The sequence below is a fragment of the Schistocerca cancellata genome, chromosome 6, assembly GCF_023864275.1.
Source record: "Schistocerca cancellata isolate TAMUIC-IGC-003103 chromosome 6, iqSchCanc2.1, whole genome shotgun sequence".
NCBI classification, from domain to species: Eukaryota; Metazoa; Arthropoda; class Insecta; order Orthoptera; family Acrididae; genus Schistocerca; species Schistocerca cancellata.
In genome coordinates this window covers 608,118,652-608,144,447 of record NC_064631.1, presented here as the reverse complement: position 1 = coordinate 608,144,447, position 25,796 = coordinate 608,118,652, and the positions used below count along the sequence as shown (strand labels likewise).

Genomic DNA, 25,796 nt, shown 5'->3' with positions numbered 1-25,796 from the left:
CCTGTAAATCTTGTTTGATCTGTGCTAAAAATTTAGGAGCCCAGGCTCAATGCTAAGCTCTTTTTCATGAAAGTGAGATATTCAAGGGTCTAGGAGGACTTTCTATTATCTGCTGTTACCATTTTCTTTTGAGACATTGCTAATGATGTTATGTGTTTATTTTTGGAAATTTGTTTTCAAATTTCATTTCAAGTTTTTGAGTTACATTGAGAACTTAGAGATTTTCATATTTACGTAAGTTTCTGTGTATGTTTAACCTCAACTTAGCTTTGGTGGTAGTACTGAAATTTTTGCATTTTGACTTTTGATAAAAATCTTTAGCACGGCTGCAGTTTTTTTTTTTTTTTTTTCCATACCTGATAGCATAGGAGTGAGCACACTGCTTTGGGATTGGCTGTTTGTTTATTTGCATTATCTGGTCTATTTATCCCTGGGAACCACATGGAAGCTTCTATTCTGCAGGAGAGTACCTTTGAGGAATGTTAGCTGGTATCTATAAAAACTGCTAAAGATCTGTAGATGGTTTCTAAACGAGCTGAAACTAATAATCAGCAAAGCAGTTTTATCAATCTTGACATAGGGTGTCTTATTCACACATTTGAACATGACATATCACCTATCTTCTGATTTGGCAGTGTCAAATAACAACATAAATATGCCAAGTCAGGCTTAAGAAGATTGCAGAAAACTACTCAAGATCTGAAGACAGCTCATCAGTGAGCTGAAACTAGTGATCAGCAAAGAAGTTTTAGCAATCTTGTCATAGGATTTTTTTTATCCACACATTTTAGTAATAGATTTGACAGTGTCAAACAACAATGAATAGTTCTGTGTAAGACATACCTTGTTAATTCAATAACTCCTCCAACTCTACTGAGATAATGGATCGGTTTAAAATGTGTTCCTTTTCTAGTATATTTGTATGATTCTCCACACTTGAAGTCCTACAGTAAGACTCTGTCCTATTCTAGAAAGGTTATACTAAATGTGGTATTTCTGTGTTTGTATACCAGTATTATGTGACACATACTAAGTGCAGTTCAAAAATTGGAGCTAAACTTTAAATTGTTGTATTTTATTTTTACTTCCTGCCTGTTTTGATGAAAGACTGTTAAGTCTGTGAAATGTCCAAAATTAATTGTCCCATTGATTAGTTTTCTTTGTGTCATCTGGTAATTGTGCATCCAATTGTTTCTTTTTTTGTATGAGAGCTAATGAATGTGCATTTCTGTTGTCAGAATCTACCTAGTGAGTGCTTGCTGCAGATGTTTTTAAACTTATGGAGACACCATTCTTCAGGCTGGCACACCTTTTGCTTATTTCTCCTATCTATCACAAATGCATTTGACCACATGTACCCTGAGATTCACACCCCTACACTGCCATCAGTCAACTATACAAATCTCCCCTTCCCAGTTCTGTTCATGTGTAGGCTATACCTAGTGAAACTCTGTCTATTGATAGTTGTGAATGGCACCAATACAACCAACTTTGCCATTCTTTTTATCCCTGATAGTCCTACATTGTGTTAAAATCTGTGAAATATGATATATGTATGAATGAAGTAATATGTGACATCTAGTAATGCATCATCTTTCATTAACGTGCAGGAAGCAGTTATTGTGATGAGGGACTGGGATTCAATAGTATGAAAAGGAACAGAAGGAAAAATAGTAGGTAAATATGAACTGGGGGAAAAAATGAAAGTGGAAGCCACCTGGTAGAATTTTGCACAGAGTATAATTTAATCATCACTAACACTTGGTTTAAGAATCATAAAAGAAGGCTGTATATATGGAACAGACCTGGAGACACTATAAAGTTTCATACTGATTATACAGGTTGTTTCACAATTCCTGTTACAGAGTTCTAGGAGTTGTAGAGGGGACTCAATAGATGACATTTTGATAAGAAACACATGTCTGGAAATTTACATTTTGGATGTGAAATCAGTTTGAGTTTTGGATCACTTTCATCTCCTACTCATAGCTTTCTGACGGAGGTCCTCTTCAAAGTCAAGAATGGAGCCTGTCCATGAAGAACCACAGCCACCCTTTTTACTTTTGAAACTACCAATTTCTCATAGCCATTGTTGTAGTCAGACAAAGGTGTTATGTGATGTCATAATTACAACAGAGACTGACAACAGCACCCTCTTCTCAGCTGGTGTGTGTACAGAGAAGTGACACCTTTGAAAGTGATCCAATCTTCAAAAGTATTTTATATCCAAATGGTACATTGCCAGACAAGGGTTCATTATCAACTGACCCACAACTTCATCAACTAAATGCCCTCTACAACCCTTAGATGCCTGCAATAGTAATTTTGAATCACCATTTATAAGGGTAAGACAGAGGCTTTGGAACCAGGTTACTGCAAAATGGTTAAGCAGGAATGGCTAGAAGACAAATGTAAGGACTTAGAAGCATATATGGAAAAGCAGATACCACCTACATGAAAATTAGAAAGGTCTTTGGAGGAAAGGGAAACAGCTGTATGAATATCAAGTACTCACATGGAAAACCAGTACCAAGCAAAGAAAGGAACACTGAAATAATAATGAATTAAGGATGAGTCCGCCTTCTCGCAAGTAACAAAATGTTTTGTTTTGGCAGCCATGGGACACTGTCTATGTAAAATAAAAGGTAAATAAGATTTTAAAAAATCCACTGAGGATGCCACAACTGTGATAAAACAAAACAATAATTTGGACTCATCCTGAATTCATTATTATTTTTCTGCAAGCATGGGAACTGAGGTCAAGACTTCAATATAACAGGAAAACTGGAAGCGGGAAGGAGTATGTAGAGGGTCTATACAAGGGAGACGAACTTGAAGGTAATATTATAGGAAGGAAAGAGGACATAGATGGAGATGGGAGATATGATACTGTGAGAAGAATTTGACAGAGTGCTTAAAGACGTAAGTCAAAATGAGGCCCCTGGTGTAGAAGACATTCTGTCAGAACTACTGATAGCCTTCGGAGAGCCATGACAAAACTATTCCATCTGATGTACAAGATGTTTTAGACAGGCGAAATACCCTCAGATTTCAAGAAGAATGTAATAATTCCATTTCCACAAAAAGCATGTGCTGTCAGGTCTAAATATCACTAAACTTTCAGTTTGGTAAGTTGTTGTTGCATAATTCTAACACACATTCTTTACAGAAGACTGGAAAAACTAGAAGAAGCTGATCTCAGGGAAAATCAGTTTTTATTCTGGAGAAATGTAGGAACACATGAGGCAATACTGATCCTATGATTTCTCTCAGAAGATGTGTTAATGGAAGGCAGATCTATGTTTATAGCATTTGTCGACTTTGAGAAAGCTTTTGGTGATGGTGACTGGAATAATGTCATTGAAATTCTGAAGGCAAAGGGGTAAAATACAGAGAGTGAAAGGCTGTTTACAGCTTGTACAGAAACCAGATGGAATTTATAAGAGTCAAAGGCATGAAAAGGAAGCAGTGGTTGAGGAGGCAGTGAGACAGGGTGGTAGCCTATCCTTGATGTTATTCAATGTGTACACTGGGAAAGCAGTAAAGGAAACCAAGAAACAATTTGGAGTAGGACATAAAGTTCTGAGAGAAGAAATAAAAGCTTTGAGGTCTGGTCAGAGACAGAAAAGGATAGCATCTTGAAAGGAGGTCATAACATTAACATCAACAAATGCAAAACAGGGATAGTGGAATATAGTAAAATTAAATCAGGGAATTAGATTAGGAAATGAGACACTAAAAGCAATAGATGAGTTTTACTATTTGGGAAGTAAACTAAGTTATAATGAACCAGAGTAGAGAAGATATAAACTGTAGAAAGTCAATGATAAGAAAAGTGTTTCTGAAGAATAACATTGAATATAGATTTAAGTGTTAGGAAGTCTTTTCTGAAGGTATTTATCTGAAATGTGGCTATATTGAAGAGGAACACAGACGATAAACAGTTAAGACAAGAAGAGAATAGATGCTTTTGAATGTGGTGCTACAAAAGATTGCTGAAAATTAATGGATAGATTGCATAACTAGAAGGAGATATCAAATGGAACTGGTGAGACAAGAAATTTGTGACACATCTTGACTAAAAGAAGGGGTCAGTGGATAAGACATATTCTGAGACATACCGGACTCACCAGTTTAGTACTGCCCAGGGGGAGGGGGGGCAAAAGTCATAAAGTGGGAGAAAGAGATGAACAAAGTAAGAAAATTTGAAAGGCTGTTGGTTCCAACAATTATTGTACATCTACATCTACATAGATATTCCACAAGTCACCATATGGTGCGTGGTGGAGGGTACCCTGTACCACAACTAGTCATTTATTTTCCTGTTCCACTTGCAAATAGAGTGAGGAAAAAATGACTGTCTACATGCCTCTGTATGAGTCATAATTTTTCATATCTTATCTTTGTGGTTCTTACATGCAATGTATGTTGGCGGCAGTAGAATCATTCGGCAGTCAGCTACACATGCCAGTCCTGTAAATTTTCTCAATAGTGTTTCTTGAAAAGAATGTCATCTTCCATCCAGGGATTCTGTTTGAGTTCCCGAAGCATCTCCATAAAACTTACATGTTGTTTGAATCTACCGGTCACAAATCTTGCAGCCCGCCTCTGAATTGCTTCAGTGTCTTCCTTCAGCCTGATCTGGTATGGATCCCAAACAATCCAGCAGTACTCAAGAATAGGTGGCACCTGAATCCTGTATGCGGTCTCCATTTTCCAAATAAACCGAAGTTGACCATTTGCCTTCCATACCACAGTTCTCACTTGCTCGTTCCATCTCATATTGTGCTTCGCAATATTACACCCAGATATTTAAATTACTTGACTGTGTCAAGAAAGACACTAATAATACTGTATTCGAACATTACAGGTTTGACCTTCTTCGCATCCACATTAACTTACATTTTTTCACATTTAGGGCTAGCTGCCATTCATCACATCAAATGAAAATTTTGTCTACGTCGTCTTGTATCTTCCTACAGTCATTAAACTTTGAAACCTTACCATACACCACAGCATCATCAGCAGAGAAGCACAGATTGCTGCCTAGTCTGTCCATCAAATCATTTATGCATATAGAGAATGACAGCAGTCGTATCACACTTCCCTGGGGCGCTCCTGATGATACTCTTGTCTCTGATGAACACTCGCCATCGAGGGAAATCTACTGGGTTTTATTATTCAAGAAGTCTTTGAGCCACACACATATCTGTAAAGTTATTCCATATGCTTATACGTACCTTTGTTAACAGCCTGCAATGGGGCACCGGGTCAAAAGCTTTCTGGAAATCTAGCAATAAGGTATCTGTCCGTTGCCCTTCATCCACAGTTCACAGTATATCATGTGAGAAAAGGGTAATCTGAGTCAAATGGAGAATATGTTCAATGATTCAGAAAATAGAAGTTAGGGATAGTGGTCTGTAATTTTACAGGTCCTTTCTTCTAGCCGTCTTATATACTGGACTCACCCGCACTTTTTTCCAGGCACTTGGGACTTGGAGGAGAAGAGGCTTGCACAGGTTAGAGTAGCATCGAGAGGTGCATCAAAGCAGTTTTCAGACTGAAGATCACAGCAACAACTACAACAAAACACACAAATTTCTCGGGATTAAATGGTGGATTTCTAAAAGATCATTAAAATATACAGTTTGCTTTGATTTATACTAATTTGTTTTGAGGGTTTATTCCATCCTAAGATCTAACAAAGAATATTGTGTGTGTGTGTGGGGGGGGGGGGGGGGATTCTCTTTTCTGTTCATTGTTCTTGTCACAATGTCACATTTCCCTTCCAACTGTGTTTCCTTTATTACTTCTTTGATGAGATACACTAATTGCGAAGTGTTCTGATACTAACCACAATCATCAGACTTACCCACAACACTGATATCTCTCAGTAAAGAAGAAGAGATTTTATTTTCAATCTGACTAGTATTAGCAGCAATTTGTCATTGCACCATCAGCTGCCAGACTATTGTCTTTACTTCAGCTGTTAAGCATCATAATGGTTTGCATAGGAAAAAGAATGACTTTTCTACTGGCTTCCCAAAACCAATAAAAATCCTTTCAATATATATTTTAAACTGAATTTGGATTTGATTGTCATGAATTACTAAAGTTGCTTGCCATACTCTAATTTAAATACATATATTTTTTAAATGTACATACAAAATTGACATGGAGATACTGATCCACAACATATTTATGCTTTAAATTTAATACAGTGGTTAACATGATGGTGAGCCATAGAAAAAAATCTTAAAATCGCACTAATGCTCCAGTCCATCTCCAAACTACACTTTCTACTCAAAAGGAATAAAACAAAAATCGAAGCTGCTCCACCACTTTTACGCTTATCATAAAAAACAGATCTATTCGCTTTTCAGGCATTGTGTCCTAAGTTGTTTTCAGCTCTCCTACTATTAATTTCAAAAATATTTTACAAATTAGACTCACAAACACCCAAGTTGTCATCTGAGATTCGAAGCACACTCCTTTGCATTCTACTCCAGAATATAGTCCATCACAATGCTTAGTGTGCTGACTCAGGATTATCTCTCATGAGCAATGTCTCATAACCACTAAACACAAGAAAGGAGCATTGATTTGATTCTTTACAACGGCTGTAACAGTGACAGCCTTCAAATTTGGCACCCAGCCCAAATTTATTTTTTCTTTCAGCACCAAACAATTGTGTTGACATCATCTTTGGTATATTTTCTTGTTGTTTACGTTAAATGCCTCTGTCATTGGCTTAGCAGTCTCAGGCAGCATAATACACATGCTACATAACACTATAATCTCAATTAATACACATTAAAATATACAGTTTTGTCACATACCCAACTCATACAAAAATACCTGGAACTGGGGCTTGACATTTTGCAGGGTGGGGAACACAAAATGGAATCTCAAATGATATCTGGAAATATTGTCATGCTTTACTTTTAGAGCAAGGTATAAGTCTCAAAACTGTGAATAGTCCTTTATCTTGGTGCTGCTTCTTATAAATTATGTCCATACATAATTTTTGTGTTATATGTGGGTACATGCACACAAGTGACAGCTTTTGTTCAAAGTGTAGATTTTAATTCTTTTGCAGTTTTATATCTAGTAAACATGAGCTCAGATGCATACCTTAAGAACTGTGAATGCTTGTTCAGTAGAAAAGATGTGTCTTACGGTAGCAAAGATGGACATATACTCATAGCTTTTAAGGTATATATTTTAGAGCCCACATTTACTGACATTTCTTTCTTGTTTTGGTCCACACTATTGCCACTGAAAGTTGCCTACCCTTAAATCTTAGCAAAAACAGTACTGGTATTGCCTACCTTCAGTCTTAGAAAAAACAGTACTGGTACACATATTCCACTTTGTGAGGTATCAGAACAGTTTTTGCTTATAACTTTTGACTCGGTCATTTATGGACCAGGGTCCCTCACCTCAAATTGATACATTTACCCTTCTTCATCATCCCACAAAGTTTGTAACCTCCTCATGGAATCACCCATTAAGTATTCCATTTATGTCAATCACATTTAACACGACTCTCCATAACATGTAAACCTTGATTTGCCATTTGAATAACTGTTGATTTAGCTAGGGGAAATATTAATGGTTTACAGTAATGCCACTCATTTTAATATGTATTCTTTGATCTGTTGTAAACGGTAACACTAGAAGCACTTGCTTAATTTCATCTGTTGTTTTACAAACTAGACTTAAACAACTACAAAGTTGGTATATGAGCACATGACTTGAAATTTTCAGATTCAGCCACAACAGCAGGAACAACAGATGGGGGGCGAACAGCAAAGTGTAGAGGACCTTCTGATGGAGCCAGGTGCACATGAGAAACGCCGACTGAGGGCAGATATAAGCTGTGCAAATGGTGCCTGTGATCATCGTGGAGGGGGTGGTGGAGGCTCAGGAGACGCAAACAAAGCCAAGGCCTCAAGCATAGCTCAGAAAGCTGCACAGGAGGCAAAGGCTGCCTCAGAGGCACAGCAGGTTGCAGCACAGCAGGCTTCACATCAGGTGAGGTGCGATCTTTTTGTCCATCACTTAACCAGTATACTAACATTTATCTAATAGTTCTGCTGAAAGTCTTTTTGTTACACATGGCAAAAGGCAGTGCCTCAGGACTGCTTCAACCCTTCGAAACATAGCTTAATTTCTTGTTTCAGTTTTTTTCTTTGTTGCTTTATTTATTAAGCTTGTTTCATTATTGTATTTGACACAGTTTGTGTGAGAAGTTTATTTCATGACAGTTGTTTCATTAGTGCCCTCAATTTACTGCTGATAGTAGTTTAAAAACTTAAAATATTAGATAATGATGAAAACAAAATCAGCTGTGTAAAACTAAAACCCAAATTTGATAACACAAAGAGAAGCACCCAGTCAGTAGGAAGCAAAATTCAAGTGCCTGGTCTATAAATTCCTGCCACTAGCCCAGTGTTTATATAAGTATCTTGGAAAAGACTTCAGGTCTTTTCACACACCAGTAGAGACCTACCGCAAGTGTTAGTAGCAGTGACTACATCTGTTGTTAATATGAATGTCTACTACCACTGATATACTACACCAAATCATTGTAATTACTGTAGTTTATATAGTGACATGTGATTCAAAACAGGGAACACCATCCCACTACTTCTATTTCTCAAGTAAACAAAGATGTTACGACATATTTGCATACTAGATTACAGTCTGCTTCTCGGCATTTAGGTGAATGTTCAGATGCCATATGCTACAGTGCTGTGGCTGCTGACACCTCAGTAGGTCATAGGCCACGGAAGTGGTACTAAGAGATAATCACGATAATGTGGGTGATGTAGGTTAAGGGAGCACTACTGTTATGCATCACTCTTCCAGTGTTGCTACAGGTAGCATTTCACAGTTACACACATTTTCACTTACACTATGTGTTTTGTGTGCTTGGGGCCTGTTTTACAGATTTCCGTGATGCCTGCAGAATTATTTATTGTGCAGATATTAGGAATTGGTATCTTTCACGTTATTCACAATTTCCCGCACTGTGGTCCTTTAACCAGCGCATATTATCAATACTCTTGTACTATCTCTCATCTGTGTGTTATGATGGACACTGTAATGCACTGTGCTCAGGGGAATCAACAATTCTGCATTCACATTTCCTATTGTTAGATTCTGACTAGATGTTGAGATTAAGGGGCATGCCCAGACAGCATCTGAACAATCCCTTGAATATGAGAGGGAAGATGTATCTTTAGCCTTTACTGGGTATTCACAAGTTTTCTTAGAGCTAGTGACGTGTACATCAAATGAATTTCAGTCATTTTGCCAAGTACCCACACACCATTGCATTAACTGGACTTTATTGCAAGTAACATTAGTGGTTACCGTCTGAACCTTGTCCACTATGCCCTTCTGAGACAGCATGAAGCATCAGAATACTTGTGATTATGTCTGTTGGGAATATACTTTAAATCAGAAGTAATTATTCTACTGGGGTGGCACCAAATACACCAGTAAGCCTTTTGACCACACATGCATACATTTTGTCATTTAGAGCCAGTCCTAAGTAAAGATGCAGAGTAACTTATAGAAAGTCAGTGCTTGCATGTATATCCATCTTCATCATCATTGGTGATTTGATAAAAGCTTCCTCCAGACTTGTCCATGAATTAAGATCTGAGGCCTTATGCATCCACACTGATAATCACTTTTTCTCTTCCTTTTGTTTTCTTATTTTTCCCCTTCACATTCCAGTTGGTTGTTGCCTCAATTTGTTCTTCTCATACTTTACCTAGCACTACTTCTGGAGTTTCAGTATTTTCATTACTTACTGCCAACATTTCAGATTCATCTCTTTAAATATACAAGCTTTTATAAAAGTCTTACACTGTGTGTGCAGTTTGCAGTTTTATAGCAATTTGAGTCACTGTACCATTTCTATAAAATTATATATATAAAAAGGTAAAGTGAGTGATCACAATTGGAGTAAGAAAAAGGCCAATCTGTCATGCGAAAATTAACACGCTAAAAATGCCCCAATGTCAATTTTGATTCAAAGGTGTGCGAATTATGTAAAACTTACCACAAGAACTAAAATTGTATTTTATGCTGTGTGATCTTATAGTTAAATAGTTTTGTATTTGTCATTTCCACTGTAAGTCAATTAAAATATTATGTTTAATAATGCCTGTACTTGTTGACATTGTTCAAGTTGTGAAATGTGAAAGTTTTGCTAAAGGTCAAAAACTTGTTGTATCACAAGATTAAGACATGAATTTAACAGTAAAAATGAAATCAAAGTTTATAAAAAAATTTCACTCTATCTGCTGCATCTGAAATAAATAAAAGGAATGTTGAATACAAAAGCTGACAGCATGATACATTTTGTGACAGCCTGCTGTAATGTGGAATGTATGCACACATATACAAATAGGATACATTTTCTTCATGAAAATTTACTTGCTAGTTGTTTACATAATAATGCAGTTTAATATATATGTGACAGTGAAGCAATCAATTAACCGGGCTTGATCAGTGAATTATCTGGTTATATGTAAGGACTATTTGTGATGTTTTATTTGGCTTTAGGAGTGTTTGCTTCGTGTATTTGCCTGTGATGAATAAAAGTGGTTTTTAGTACATCTGAAATTGGTGTACGTATTTATCTGTAGATGATACTGTCCGTACAAAATTGGTGACCCTGAAAAATTACTTTCCTTCTCATTCTGTATGGTAGTTCGCCCCTGACCCATGGTTCCGGGTGGCTTTCCCAAAACCTACCACTTTTCATAGACCTCTCCAGTCCTTTTCCTTCACACTTCTTCCTTCCCCTTCAACCCTTTTGGCTGACGAAGGAGCCACTGGCTCTGAAAGCTTGCCAGTTACAACAGTCTTTTATGTGTGTGTTCTGCCGCCGCTTGGTGAGTAGATTTTTTATCTATCCAATTAAATAATTTTGTCAATAATTGATTGTTTTCCTTGTTATTTGCTGTGATTTGCAATGTTAATATTTCATCATGGAGGAAGCAAATAACTTATTGCATACCATCAGCAATGAAATACAGCATATCTACCAGAAAATTGAGGTTTTAGAGCCCTTCTCAGCTGTGCAATGACCATGAGATGCAGTACACTGTGCCAATATATTGGACATCATGGTGTCATCCAAGCTGTGTGGTCACTCAATGAGTACAGTGCTATTTACTCAAGACAACACTTCACATATCTTCAGTGCAACAGGTTAAAACATTAAGCTTCACATGAATAAGTTGCTGATTCTGGCACTTTCACCCATGTCACAACTGCCTTACAGAGCAACAGACATTCTGTCCACTAGCACTGTCGGTTTTACTGCACCGCATTTACAATTAGGGGCTCTGGTGTTTGTCCCCGCCCAGCCCAAAATATGGTTTGCAATTATGGTAAACAACTTTGCCCTTCAGAATGTTTCTGAAGACCAATTGCAATTTACAATGGCAATCAATACCCTGGCACAATGTGCGATGTCATTAGTGTCAGATAGTATTTTACTCCCACCACAGTACCAAGCCTATCTCACTCTCAAGATGACCCCCACTGCTCATTGAACAGAATTGCCAGAACAGAATATTACACAAGTGCTATATCATGAAAAGTGGGGTGACAAAACTCTATCGAGATTCTGGCAACATTTGCTTGCCATTGCCCAATACTAGTGAGGTTTTTATCACACTGCTATTGCACTTCTGTCAACAACAAATGCTCCCTGACGTACAGGTGGCTTTAATTGCACACAAGTGGCAGTAAGATGCTCCAGGTGGCTGACGGAGTGCATGCTATGCTCGACTTGATTGTCCTAGTGGCCACTGTCAATCATTGCTTCAGCTGAGGACAGCCGATACCCGCAAGTCTATCCAAAGACATGATGCCTCACTGTACAGTCCCTACATCCTGATGCCTCTGTGGTTGAGAAGATGACAAGACAGCTCTGAACGTTACAGCCCTCAACAAATTAGGATGACAATACTCAACTATGTGTTTTGACTCTACATTCTCATTGTTACAGACTACCACAAGCTACCACAACAGGCATTTGTTGGTTTCATAAAGCCTTTGGATTTAAAGCTATGAAGTGCATGAGTCATATTCCCTCCAAATTGGCAACTGTGATCTGCAGTAGTGCTACAGATCATGACACCTACCAACAGTACTCTTACTGGAGGTTTATTACCACATAGTGTAGTACGGTCCACAAAGTAATGACTGACAGGTCATTTACAGCAGCACAACATCGACGTTGCTGTCTCAATTGCTGCTACCTCCAACATACATTAGTGTGTGTCATGAGATTACACATCCCTAACAAAACGTCAGGCTTGATCTTCTCTGTTGACACGGGCTCAGATGTCAGCATCATTCTGGTCTTGTATACACCGGACATCAAGACTTGTGGACCCATACCATTAATGGCCGTGAGCAAGTCTCATATCCTCACATACAGCTGCAAAACTCTTACAATTGATATTGGCCTTGAATCTCAGTTCGAGTGGGCATTTGTGATCACTGATATATATCACCCTATCTAAGCACTAAGTTTCATGGGATTTTGCATTGACAGTGGACTTGGAGAACTCCCAATTAACACACACAAGCGATAGTTGCACTGCATCCAGGTTCTGTGGTCGCTTTGCATCAAACATGGCAAGTAGAGTCAACAACATTAATACATCCAGTGATGACAATGAGTGTGCACAGATGGAAAAAACCAACCGCAGCTTGATTTACAACTATACAACATTGAGATGTATGTTGGAGTAAAGTGCAAAATGTCATGAGCTGCTGCCCAGAGAAGGTGAAATACAAGCAGTCCAGGAAATGAAGAAAAAGTTGAAGGTCAATACAAAGTGTGCACAGGACACAAACTATGCTCGTTCAGTGAAGGTTACTGCCGCCCCCTCCCCCTGCCTCATAATTAAATCAATATTTGAGGAGATACTTGAGAGCAGTCCATGGTCATCAAAAGTCGGGTCTAGTGTACAAGAAAGATGGTTTGTGGCGCACTTGTGGCAATTATCAAGCGATGAATACTAGAACAATACCTGATAGGTAATACATAACCCAACGTGCAGGATTTCACAAGCAGTTTGCCAGGTGCACCTGTTTTTAGTTTTATGGACTGCTGCAAGGTTTACTCTCTAATCACCATTGCACCCAGTGATATATCCAAGATGGCTGTACAGCTTTCATTACTCCTTTTGGGATATTCATATTTTTGTTTATGGCATATGTACTTAAAAATGCTGCCCAAACTTGGCAGCATTCATGGACAAAGTTTTAAAGGAGGTTTACCTTCTGTTTTGCACATTTAGATGACATACTAGTATTTTCACAAGACACTCAACTGCATGAGCAGCATGTCAGTACGGTACAGTGGAGTTTACACAGAAACAACAAGCCGAATGAAGACAAGTGCCTAGTTAATAAATCAGAGGTGACTTTCCTTGGACACAAGATATTAGCAAATGGCATCTCCCTGTTACCAGAGAGGATTTCCATTTTGTATAAACTCCCGATACAGAAAGATTACCACCAACTAAGACTTTTCCATGGGATGGTGAATTTTTACCAACACCATCTTCCTGGGACTGGCACCATTCTAACACCCCTCACCAATGTCTGGTCCAGTAAAAACACCACAAGCAAACAGATACTCCAGGGGATTTCAGAAACGGGCTATGTTTTCAAGGATCTATAGAAAAGCCTCATCAATGTGGTGCTGCTTGCTCGTCCTATACTGGGCACTCCATTGGCTATGGTAGTAGATGCAAGCCTAGGTGGTACTGGTGTGGCTCTACATCAAAAATCAAATGATCATGGGCAACCGTTAAGTTTCTTTTCTAAAAAGTTGCAGCAGAGACAAATGTATTGGAATGAGGGAGAACTTTTAGCTACTTACGATGGTGTGAAGCATTTCTATCCCCTCTTAGAAGTCTGACCAGTGATGGTCTATACAGATCACAAACCTATTGTCTCAGCATTTCAGGATGTGAATGACTCACGTTTGCCATATCAGTTCAGACACTGAATACATCAACCAATCCACCACAGAAATTCGCCATATCAAATGTGCACATAATGTGGCCACCGACTACTTTCCTTAAAATGGCAGCTTGATGAACCTTTTGGATTATACAACTGTTGTAAACTGCACCTCCAGCAGATCTGGGTACTAGATGGCAGCACAAAAATATGTCATGACATCTCACAACACAGATCAAGACCATACATCTCACTGGCAATTCGGAAGACAGCTATCCACAGCGTACCCAGGGACCAATGCCACAGTAAAATTACTTATCAATTGGTTCATTTGGCTATCAATAATGAAAGATGTGCAGTCTTGGTCTGGGCATGCATCCAGTGCCAAAACTGTGAAATGGGATGCCATATACGTGCAAAAGTCGGCCAGTTTCCTGAATCAGCAGTGAGGTTCATTTGCATTCACATTGACATCATTGGCCCCCTGCCATGCTCTGTAGATTACAGATACCTATTCACTGCAGTAGACAGGTGCATGTGATGCAATGAGGTGGTAGCAGTTTCTTATGTCTCTGCAGCAAAAACATTAATTGAGAATTGGTTGGCCAGTTTCTTCCGTCCCCTTCACATAACACTGGACCAGGGATGAAAATCACTAGTCGATCCTCTTTTGCAAACCATCCAAAATGTGCAGCATTTGACGCCATCATACATGTTACCACTGGGCCACGAATGGCATGGTCCTGAGGTGGCACAGAACACTGAAGGTCACAATCATTGTCGTCACGAGATACGGACAGAAGCACTCCTTCCGGTCCTGTTAGGGCTACAGACAACGTATAAAGCTGACTTCAGTATGTGAGGTCTATTCAAAAAATTCTGGAACTTTGCCCACAAAATTTTTCTACTCTTACCATTTACTTATTGTGCATAGTCCTTTGAAGTGCACTCCTCCACAGTTGATACACCGCTCCCAATGCCATTTCCACTTCCAGAAGCAGTCTCAGTATGCCTCATGCTGGATCACATGAAGTGCTGTCTGCAAATTTTCTTTTATCTCATCTATCATTACAAATCTTTGTCCTTTCAATGGGGTTTTCAACTATGGAAATGAAAGAAGGGATGCAGGGGCCAGGTGTGGAGAGTACAGAGGATGAGGCAGCACAGTGATTTCATCTTTTTGTGCAATAGTCACGTGCCAACAGGGATGGATCTGCACGTGTGTTATCTCTTCCCATTCTAGAAGGATATTTTTGGCTCAGAAACGAGCGGTTCGGGCAATAAGTGTGTAAGTTTGCGAACCTCTTGTCGATCCCTTTTTACTAGTCTGGGTATTTTGACATTGGCCTCTCAATATATATATATATATATATATATATATATATATATATATATATATATATATATATATATATATATATATAAAAAGAAAGATGATGAGACTTACCCAACAAAAGCGCTGGCAGGTCGATAGACACACAAATAAACACAAACATACACACAAAACTCAAGCTTTCGCAACAAACTGTTGCCTCATCAGGAAAGAGGGAAGGAGAGGGAAAGACGAAAGGATATGGGTTTTAAGGGAGAGGGTAAGGAGTCATTCCAATCCCGGGAGCGGAAAGACTTACCTTAGGGGGAAAAAAGGACAGGTATACACTCGCACACACACACATATCCATCCATACATACAAGACACAAGCAGACATTTGTAAAGGCAAAGAGTTTGAGCAGATATGTGTGTGTGTGCGAGTGTATACCTGTCCTTTTTTCCCCCTAAGGTAAGTCTTTCCGCTCCCGGGATTGGAATGACTCCTTACCCTCTCCCTTAAAACCCATATCCTTTCGTCTTTCCCTCTCCTTCCCTCTTTCCTGATGAGGCAACAGTTTGTTGCGAAAGCTTGAGTTTTGTGTGTATGTTTGTGTTTATTTGTGTGTCTATCGACCTGCCAGCGCTTTTGTTGGGTAAGTCTCATCATCTTTCTTTTTAAATATATTTTTCCCACGTGGAATGTTTCCCTCTATTATATATATATATATATATATATATATATATATATATATATATATAAAAAGAAAGATGATGAGACTTACCAAACAAAAGCGCTGGCAGGTCGATAGACACACACACAAACACAAACATACACACAAAATCTAGCTTTCGCAACCAATGGTTGCCTCGTCAGGAAAGAGGGAAGGAGAGGGAAAGACAAAAGGATTTGGGTTTTAAGGGAGAGGGTAAGGAGTCATTCCAATCCCGGGAGCGGAAAGACTTACCTTAGGGGGAAAAAAGGACAGGTATACACTCGCACACACACACATATCCATCCTCATATACACAGACACAAGCAGACATTTGTAAAGGCAAAGAGTTTGGGCAGAGATGTCAGTCGGGGCGGATGTACAAAGGCAAAGATGATGTTGAAAGACAGGTGAGGTACGAGCGGCGGCAAATTGAAATTAGAAATTAGCGGAGATTGAGGCCTGGCGGATAGCGAGAAGAGAGGATATGCTGAAGGGCAAGTTCCCATCTCCGGAGTTCTGACAGGTTGGTGTTAGTGGGAAGTATCCAGATAACCCGGACGGTGTAACACTGTGCCAAGATGTGCTGGCCGTGCACCAAGGCATGTTTAGCCACAGGGTGATCCTCATTACCAACAAACACTGTCTGCCTGTGTCCATTCATGCGAATGGACAGTTTGTTGCTGGTCATTCCCACATAGAACGCTTCACAGTGTAGGCAGGTCAGTTGGTAAATCACGTGGGTGCTTTCACACGTGGCTCTGCCTTTGATCGTGTACACCTTCCGGGTTACAGGACTGGAATAGGTGGTGGTGGGAGGGTGCATGGGACAGGTTTTACACCGGGGGCGGTTACAGGGGTAGGAGCCAGAGGGTATATATATATATATATATATATATATATATATATATATACACCTAAAAACAAAGATGATGTGACTTACCAAATGAAAGTGCTGGCAGGTCGACAGACACACAAACGAACACAAACATACACACAAAATTCAAGCTTTCGCAACAAACTGTTGCCTCATTAGGAAAGAGGGAAGGAGAGGGAAAGACGAAAGGATGTGGGTTTTAAGGGAGAGGGTAAGGAGTCATTCCAGTCCCGGGAGCGGAAAGACTTACCTTAGGGGGAAAAAAGGACGGGTATACACTCGCACACACACACATATCCATCCACACATATACAGACACAAGCAGACATAATATGTATATATATATGATGAGACTTACCCAACAAAAGCGCTGGCAGGTCGATAGACACACAAATAAACACAAACATACACACAAAACTCTAGCTTTCGCAACCAACGGTTGCCTCGCCAGGAAAGAGGGAAGGAGAAGGAAAGACAAAAGGATTGGGTTTTAAGGGAGAGGGTAAGGAGTCATTCCAATCCCGGGAGCGGAAAGACTTACCTTAGGGGGAAAAAAGGACAGGTTTACACTCGCACACACACACATATCCATCCACACATACACAGACACAAGCAGACATTTTGCCTTTACAAATGTCTGCTTGTGTCTGTGTATGTGTGGATGGATATGTGTGTGTGTGCGAGTGTAAACCTGTCCTTTTTTCCCCCTAAGGTAAGTCTTTCCGCTCCCGGGATTGGAATGACTCCTTACCCTCTCCCTTAAAACCCAATCCTTTTGTCTTTCCTTCTCCTTCCCCCTTTCCTGACGAGGCAACCGTTGGTTGCGAAAGCTAGAGTTTTGTGTGTATGTTTGTGTTTATTTGTGTGTCTATCGACCTGCCAGCGCTTTTGTTGGGTAAGTCTCATCATCTTTCTTTTTAAATATATTTTTCCCACGTGGAATGTTTCCCTCTATATATATATATATATATATATATATATATATATATATATATATATATATATATATATATATATATATATATAAAGAAAGATGATGAGACTTACCAAACAAAAGCGCTGACGTGGAATGTTTCCCTCTATTATATTTATATATATATATATAGTTATAATAGAAGGAAACATTCCACGAATATATTATATATATATATATATATATATATATAATTAAAAAGAAAGATGATGAGACTTACCGAACAAAAGCGCTGGCAGGTCGACAGACACACAAACAAACACAAACATACACACAAAATTCTAGCTTTCGCAACCAACGGTTGCCTCGTCAGCAAAGAGGGAAGGAGAAGGAAAGACAAAAGGATATGGGTTTTAAGGGAGAGGGTAAGGAGTCATTCCAATCCCGGGAGCGGAAAGACTTACCTTTGGGGGAAAAAAGGACAGGTATACACTCGCACACACACACATATCCATCCACACATACACAGACACAAGCAGACATTTGTAAAGGCAAAGAGTTTGGGCAGAGATGTCAGTCGGGACGGAAGTACAGAGGCAAAGATGATGTTGAAAGACAGGTGAGGTATGAGCGGCGGCAGATTGAAATTAGAAATTAGCGGAGATTGAGGCCTGGCGGATAGCGAGAAGAGAGGATATGCTGAAGGGCAAGTTCCCATCTCCGGAGTTCTGACAGGTTGGTGTTAGTGGGAAGTATCCAGATAACCCGGACGGTGTAACACTGTGCCAAGATGTGCTGGCCGTGCACCAAGGCATGTTTAGCCACAGGGTGATCCTCATTACCAACAAACACTGTCTGCCTGTGTCCATTCATGTGAATGGACAGTTTGTTGCTGGTCATTCCCACATAGAACGCTTCACAGTGTAGGCAGGTCAGTTGGTAAATCACGTGGGTGCTTTCACACGTGGCTCTGCCTTTGATCGTGTACACCTTCCGGGTTACTGGACTGGAATAGGTGGTGGTGGGAGGGTGCATGGGACAGGTTTTACACCGGGGGCGGTTACAGGGGTAGGAGCCAGAGGGAAGGGAAGGTGGTTTGGGGATTTCATAGGGATGAACTAAGAGGTTACGAAGGTTAGGTGGACGGCGGAAAGACACTCTTGGTGGAGTGGGGAGGATTTCATGAAGGATGGATCTCATTTCAGGGCAGGATTTGAGGAAGTCGTATCCCTGCTGGAGAGCCACATTCAGAATCTGATCCAGTCCCGGAAAGTATCCTGTCACAAGTGGGGCACTTTTGGGGTTCTTCTGTGGAAGGTTCCGGGTTTGAGGAGATGAGGAAGTGGCTCTGGTTATTTGCTTCTGTACCAGGTCGGGAGGGTAGTTACGGGATGCAAAAGCTGTTTTCAGGTTGTTGGTGTAATGGTTCAAGGATTCCGGACTGGAGCAGATTCGTTTGCCACGAAGACCTAGGCTGTAGGGAAGGGACCGTTTGATGTGGAATGGGTGGCAGCTGTCATAATGGAGGTACTGTTGCTTGTTGGTGGTTCACCTGGTCCTACTCTAAATCCCATGCCACTTTCCTTGACGTTGACCTCCACCTGTCCAATGGCCAGCTTCACACGTCCGTCCACATCAAACCCACCAACAAACCTCTTTCCTGATGAGGCAACAGTTTGTTGCGAAAGCTTGAATTTTGTGTGTATGTTTGTGTTCGTTTGTGTGTCTGTCGACCTGCCAGCACTTTCATTTGGTAAGTCACATCACCTTTGTTTTTATTTCTTGTTAACAATATCAGCTTGTTTCCAAGAATGAGCAACTTTCACTCAGCATTTCAGGCTGTTTCCATCTCACATTTTCTCGCAGGTGTGGCAGCACGTCATGATAGTACCATTGATTAACAGTTTATCCCTGTGGCATGAATTCATGCCGAACTAATCCTTCAAAGTCAAAGAAAACTATCAGCCTGGCTTTGACATTTGATCTGACCTGACAAGCTTTTTTAGCCTTGGAGAAACTTTCCCAACCCATTGTGAAGATTGAACTTTGGTCTCAACATCATAACATGCTCATCACCATTCAAGATTCTCTTATGGAACATCTTGTTTGCATTTTCGCAATCCAAAAGCTCTTGGCAACAACACTATTTATTTACACGTCAGGTTCTGTAGGACCAAAATGAGGAGCAAATCTCCAAGGTCATGGAACATGTCATTACATGAAATTACAACATAAAAGTAAAAACAGATAAAAATAAAATGATTATCAACCCACAAAAAAAGTCAAGCCATGAGTTTAAGTAAATGCCATCAACAATATAACATAAGAATCAGCTTAATTTTTCAAGGAACTCCTCAATAGAATAGAAGAAGTGACCCATGAGGAAACTCTTCCATTTCGATTTGAAAGCACTTGTATTACTGCTAAGATTCGTGAATTCTTGTGGTAGCCTATTGAAAATGGATGCAGCTGTATACTGTGCACCTTTCTGCACAAGAGTCAAGGAATTCTGATCCAAATGCAGGTTGGATTTCTGCCAAGTATTAACTGAGTGAAAGTTGCTTATTCTTGGAAATAAGCTAATATTGTTAACAAGAAATGACAGTAAAAATATATATATATATATTTTCATGTCTGCTTGTGTCTGTGTATATGAGGATGGATATGTGTGTGTGTGCGAGTGTATACCTGTCCTTTTTTCCCCCTAAGGTAAGTCTTTCCGCTCCCGGGATTGGAATGACTCCTTACCCTCTCCCTTAAAACCCAAATCCTTTTGTCTTTCCCTCTCCTTCCCTCTTTCCTGACGAGGCAACCATTGGTTGCGAAAGCTAGATTTTGTGTGTATGTTTGTGTTTGTTTGTGTGTCTATCGACCTGCCAGCGCTTTTGTTTGGTAAGTCTCATCATCTTTCTTTTTAAAAATATATATATATATATATATATATATATATATATATATATATATATATATGAATATAATAGAGGGAAACATTCCACGTGGGAAAAATATATTTAAAAAGAAAGATGATGAGACTTACCCAACAAAAGCGCTGGCAGGTCGATAGACACACAAATAAACACAAACATACACACAAAACTCAAGCTTTCGCAACAAACTGTTGCCTCATCAGGAAAGAGGGAAGGAGAGGGAAAGACGAAAGGATATGGGTTTTAAGGGAGAGGGTAAGGAGTCATTCCAATCCCGGGAGCGGAAAGACTTACCTTAGGGGGAAAAAAGGACAGGTATACACTCGCACACACACACATATCCATCCATACATACAAGACACAAGCAGACATTTGTAAAGGCAAAGAGTTTGAGCAGAGATGTCAGTCGGGACGGAAGTATAGGGGCAAAGATGATGTTGAAAGACAGGTGAGGTATGAGCGGCGGCAGATTGAAATTAGGAATTAGCGCAGATTGAGGCCTGGCGGATAGCGAGAAGAGAGGATATGCTGAAGGGCAAGTTCCCATCTCCGGAGTTCTGACAGGTTGGTGTTAGTGGGAAGTATCCAGATAACCCGGACGGTGTAACACTGTGCCAAGATGTGCTGGCCGTGCACCAAGGCATGTTTAGCCACAGGGTGATCCTCATTACCAACAAACACTGTCTGCCTGTGTCCATTCATGCGAATGGACAGTTTGTTGCTGGTCATTCCCACATAGAACGCTTCACAGTGTAGGCAGGTCAGTTGGTAAATCACGTGGGTGCTTTCACACGTGGCTCTGCCTTTGATCGTGTACACCTTCCGGGTTACAGGACTGGAATAGGTGGTGGTGGGAGGGTGCATGGGACAGGTTTTACACCGGGGGCGGTTACAGGGGTAGGAGCCAGAGGGTAGGGAAGGTGGTTAGGGGATTTCATAGGGATGAACTAAGAGGTTACGAAGGTTAGGTGGACGGCGGAAAGACACTCTTGGTGGAGTGGGGAGGATTTCATGAAGGATGGATCTCATTTCAGGGCAGGATTTGAGGAAGTCGTATCCCTGCTGGAGAGCCACATTCAGAATCTGATCCAGTCCCGGAAAGTATCCTGTCACAAGTGGGGCACTTTTGGGGTTCTTCTGTGGAAGGTTCCGGGTTTGAGGAGATGAGGAAGTGGCTCTGGTTATTTGCTTCTGTACCAGGTCGGGAGGGTAGTTACGGGATGCAAAAGCTGTTTTCAGGTTGTTGGTGTAATGGTTCAAGGATTCCGGACTGGAGCAGATTCGTTTGCCACGAAGACCTAGGCTGTAGGGAAGGGACTGTTTGATGTGGAATGGGTGGCAGCTGTCATAATGGAGGTACTGTTGCTTGTTGGTGGGTTTGATGTGGACGGACGTGTGAAGCTGGCCATTGGACAGGTGGAGGTCAACGTCAAGGAAAGTGGCATGGGATTTTGAGTAGGACCAGGTGAATCTGATGGAACCAAAGGAGTTGAGGTTGGAGAGGAAATTCTGGAGTTCTTCTTCACTGTGAGTCCAGATCATGAAAATGTCATCAATAAATCTGTACCAAACTTTGGGTTGGCAGGCCTGGGTAACCAAGAAGGCTTCCTCTAAGCGACCCATGAATAGGTTGGCGTACGAGGGGGCCATCCTGGTATCCATGGCTGTTCCCTTTAATTGTTGGTATGTCTGGCCTTCAAAAGTGAAGAAGTTGTGGGTCAGGATGAAGCTGGCTAAGGTAATGAGGAAAGAGGTTTTAGGTAGGGCGGCAGGTGATCGGCGTGAAAGGAAGTGCTCCATCGCAGCGAGGCCCTGGACATGCGGAATATTTGTGTATAAGGAAGTGGCATCAATGGTTACAAGGATGGTTTCCGGGGGTAACAGACTGGGTAGGGATTCCAGGCGTTCGAGAAAGTGGTTGATGTCTTTGATGAAGGATGGGAGACTGCAAGTAATGGGTTGAAGGTGTTGATCTACGTAGGCGGAGATGCGTTCTGTGGGGGCTTGGTAACCAGCTACAATGGGACGGCCGGGATGATTGGGTTTGTGAATTTTGGGAAGAAGGTAGAAGGTGGGGGTGCGGGGTGTTGGTGGGGTCAGGAGGTTGATGGAGTCAGGTGAAAGGTTTTGTAGGGGGCCTAAGGTTCTGAGGATTCCTTGAAGCTCCGCCTGGACATCAGGAATGGGATTACCATGGCAAACCTTGTAAGTAGTGTTGTCTGAAAGCTGACGCAGTCCCTCAGCCACATACTCCCGACGATCAAGTACCACAGTCGTGGAACCCTTGTCCGCCGGAAGAATGACGATGGATTGGTCGGCCTTCAGATCACGGATAGCCTGGGCTTCAGCAGTGGTGATGTTGGGAGTAGGATTAAGGTTTTTTAAGAAGGATTGAGAGGCAAGGCTGGAAGTCAGAAATTCCTGGAAGGTTAGGAGAGGGTGATTTTGAGGAAGAGGAGGTGGGTCCCGCTGTGACGGAGGACGGAACTGTTCCAGGCATGGTTCAATTTGGATAGTATCTTGGGGAGTTGGATCATTGGGAGTAGGATTAGGATCATTTTTCTTCGTGGCAAAGTGATATTTCCAGCAGAGAGTATGGCTGTAGGACAGTAAATCTTTGACAAGGGCTGTTTGGTTAAATCTGGGAGTGGGGCTGAAGGTGAGGCCTTTGGATAGGACAGAGGTTTCGGATTGGGAAAGAGGTTTGGAGGAGAGGTTAACTACTGAATTGGGGTGTTGTGGTTCCAGATTGTGTTGATTGGAGTTTTGAGGTTTTGGAGGGAGTGGAGCTGGAAGTGGGAAATATCACTTTGCCACGAAGAAAAATGATCCTAATCCTACTCCCAATGATCCAACTCCCCAAGATACTATCCAAATTGAACCATGCCTGGAACAGTTCCGTCCTCCGTCACAGCGGGACCCACCTCCTCTTCCTCAAAATCACCCTCTCCTAACCTTCCAGGAATTTCTGACTTCCAGCCTTGCCTCTCAATCCTTCTTAAAAAACCTTAATCCTACTCCCAACATCACCACTGCTGAAGCCCAGGCTATCCGTGATCTGAAGGCCGACCAATCCATCGTCATTCTTCCGGCGGACAAGGGTTCCACGACTGTGGCACTTGATCGTCGGGAGTATGTGGCTGAGGGACTGCGTCAGCTTTCAGACAACACTACTTACAAGGTTTGCCATGGTAATCCCATTCCTGATGTCCAGGCGGAGCTTCAAGGAATCCTCAGAACCTTAGGCCCCCTACAAAACCTTTCACCTGACTCCATCAACCTCCTGACCCCACCAACACCCCGCACCCCCACCTTCTACCTTCTTCCCAAAATTCACAAACCCAATCATCCCGGCCGTCCCATTGTAGCTGGTTACCAAGCCCCCACAGAACGCATCTCCGCCTACGTAGATCAACACCTTCAACCCATTACTTGCAGTCTCCCATCCTTCATCAAAGACACCAACCACTTTCTCGAACGCCTGGAATCCCTACCCAGTCTGTTACCCCCGGAAACCATCCTTGTAACCATTGATGCCACTTCCTTATACACAAATATTCCGCATGTCCAGGGCCTCGCTGCGATGGAGCACTTCCTTTCACGCCGATCACCTGCCGCCCTACCTAAAACCTCTTTCCTCATTACCTTAGCCAGCTTCATCCTGACCCACAACTTCTTCACTTTTGAAGGCCAGACATACCAACAATTAAAGGGAACAGCCATGGGTACCAGGATGGCCCCCTCGTACGCCAACCTATTCATGGGTCGCTTAGAGGAAGCCTTCTTGGTTACCCAGGCCTGCCAACCCAAAGTTTGGTACAGATTTATTGATGACATTTTCATGATCTGGACTCACAGTGAAGAAGAACTCCAGAATTTCCTCTCCAACCTCAACTCCTTTGGTTCCATCAGATTCACCTGGTCCTACTCAAAATCCCATGCCACTTTCCTTGACGTTGACCTCCACCTGTCCAATGGCCAGCTTCACATGTCCGTCCACATCAAACCCACCAACAAGCAACAGTACCTCCATTATGACAGCTGCCACCCATTCCACATCAAACGGTCCCTTCCCTACAGCCTAGGTCTTCGTGGCAAACGAATCTGCTCCAGTCCGGAATCCTTGAACCATTACACCAACAACCTGAAAACAGCTTTTGCATCCCGTAACTACCCTCCCGACCTGGTACAGAAGCAAATAACCAGAGCCACTTCCTCATCTCCTCAAACCCGGAACCTTCCACAGAAGAACCCCAAAAGTGCCCCACTTGTGACAGGATACTTTCCGGGACTGGATCAGATTCTGAATGTGGCTCTCCAGCAGGGATACGACTTCCTCAAATCCTGCCCTGAAATGAGATCCATCCTTCATGAAATCCTCCCCACTCCACCAAGAGTGTCTTTCCGCCGTCCACCTAACCTTCGTAACCTCTTAGTTCATCCCTATGAAATCCCCAAACCACCTTCCCTACCCTCTGGCTCCTACCCCTGTAACCGCCCCCGGTGTAAAACCTGTCCCATGCACCCTCCCACCACCACCTATTCCAGTCCTGTAACCCGGAAGGTGTACACGATCAAAGGCAGAGCCACGTGTGAAAGCACCCACGTGATTTACCAACTGACCTGCCTACACTGTGAAGCGTTCTATGTGGGAATGACCAGCAACAAACTGTCCATTCGCATGAATGGACACAGGCAGACAGTGTTTGTTGGTAATGAGGATCACCCTGTGGCTAAACATGCCTTGGTGCACGGCCAGCACATCTTGGCACAGTGTTACACCGTCCGGGTTATCTGGATACTTCCCACTAACACCAACCTGTCAGAACTCCGGAGATGGGAACTTGCCCTTCAGCATATCCTCTCTTCTCGCTATCCGCCAGGCCTCAATCTGCGCTAATTCCTAATTTCAATCTGCCGCCGCTCATACCTCACCTGTCTTTCAACATCATCTTTGCCCCTATACTTCCGTCCCGACTGACATCTCTGCTCAAACTCTTTGCCTTTACAAATGTCTGCTTGTGTCTTGTATGTATGGATGGAT

At 41.6% G+C, this 25,796-nt stretch overlaps 1 protein-coding gene across 2 annotated transcripts in view; it reads left to right on the top strand.

Annotated features, from left to right (window-relative positions):
- The window catches only part of LOC126088154 (uncharacterized protein CG45076-like), a 165,181-nt gene that overhangs the window by 74,069 nt on the left and 65,316 nt on the right, over positions 1-25,796 (top strand). For both annotated transcript variants that reach the window (XM_049906275.1, XM_049906274.1), the window contains one exon: positions 7,771-8,037. In XM_049906275.1, the coding sequence (XP_049762232.1) occupies positions 7,771-8,037 (267 nt within the window). The remainder of the gene's footprint in view (positions 1-7,770; positions 8,038-25,796) is intronic.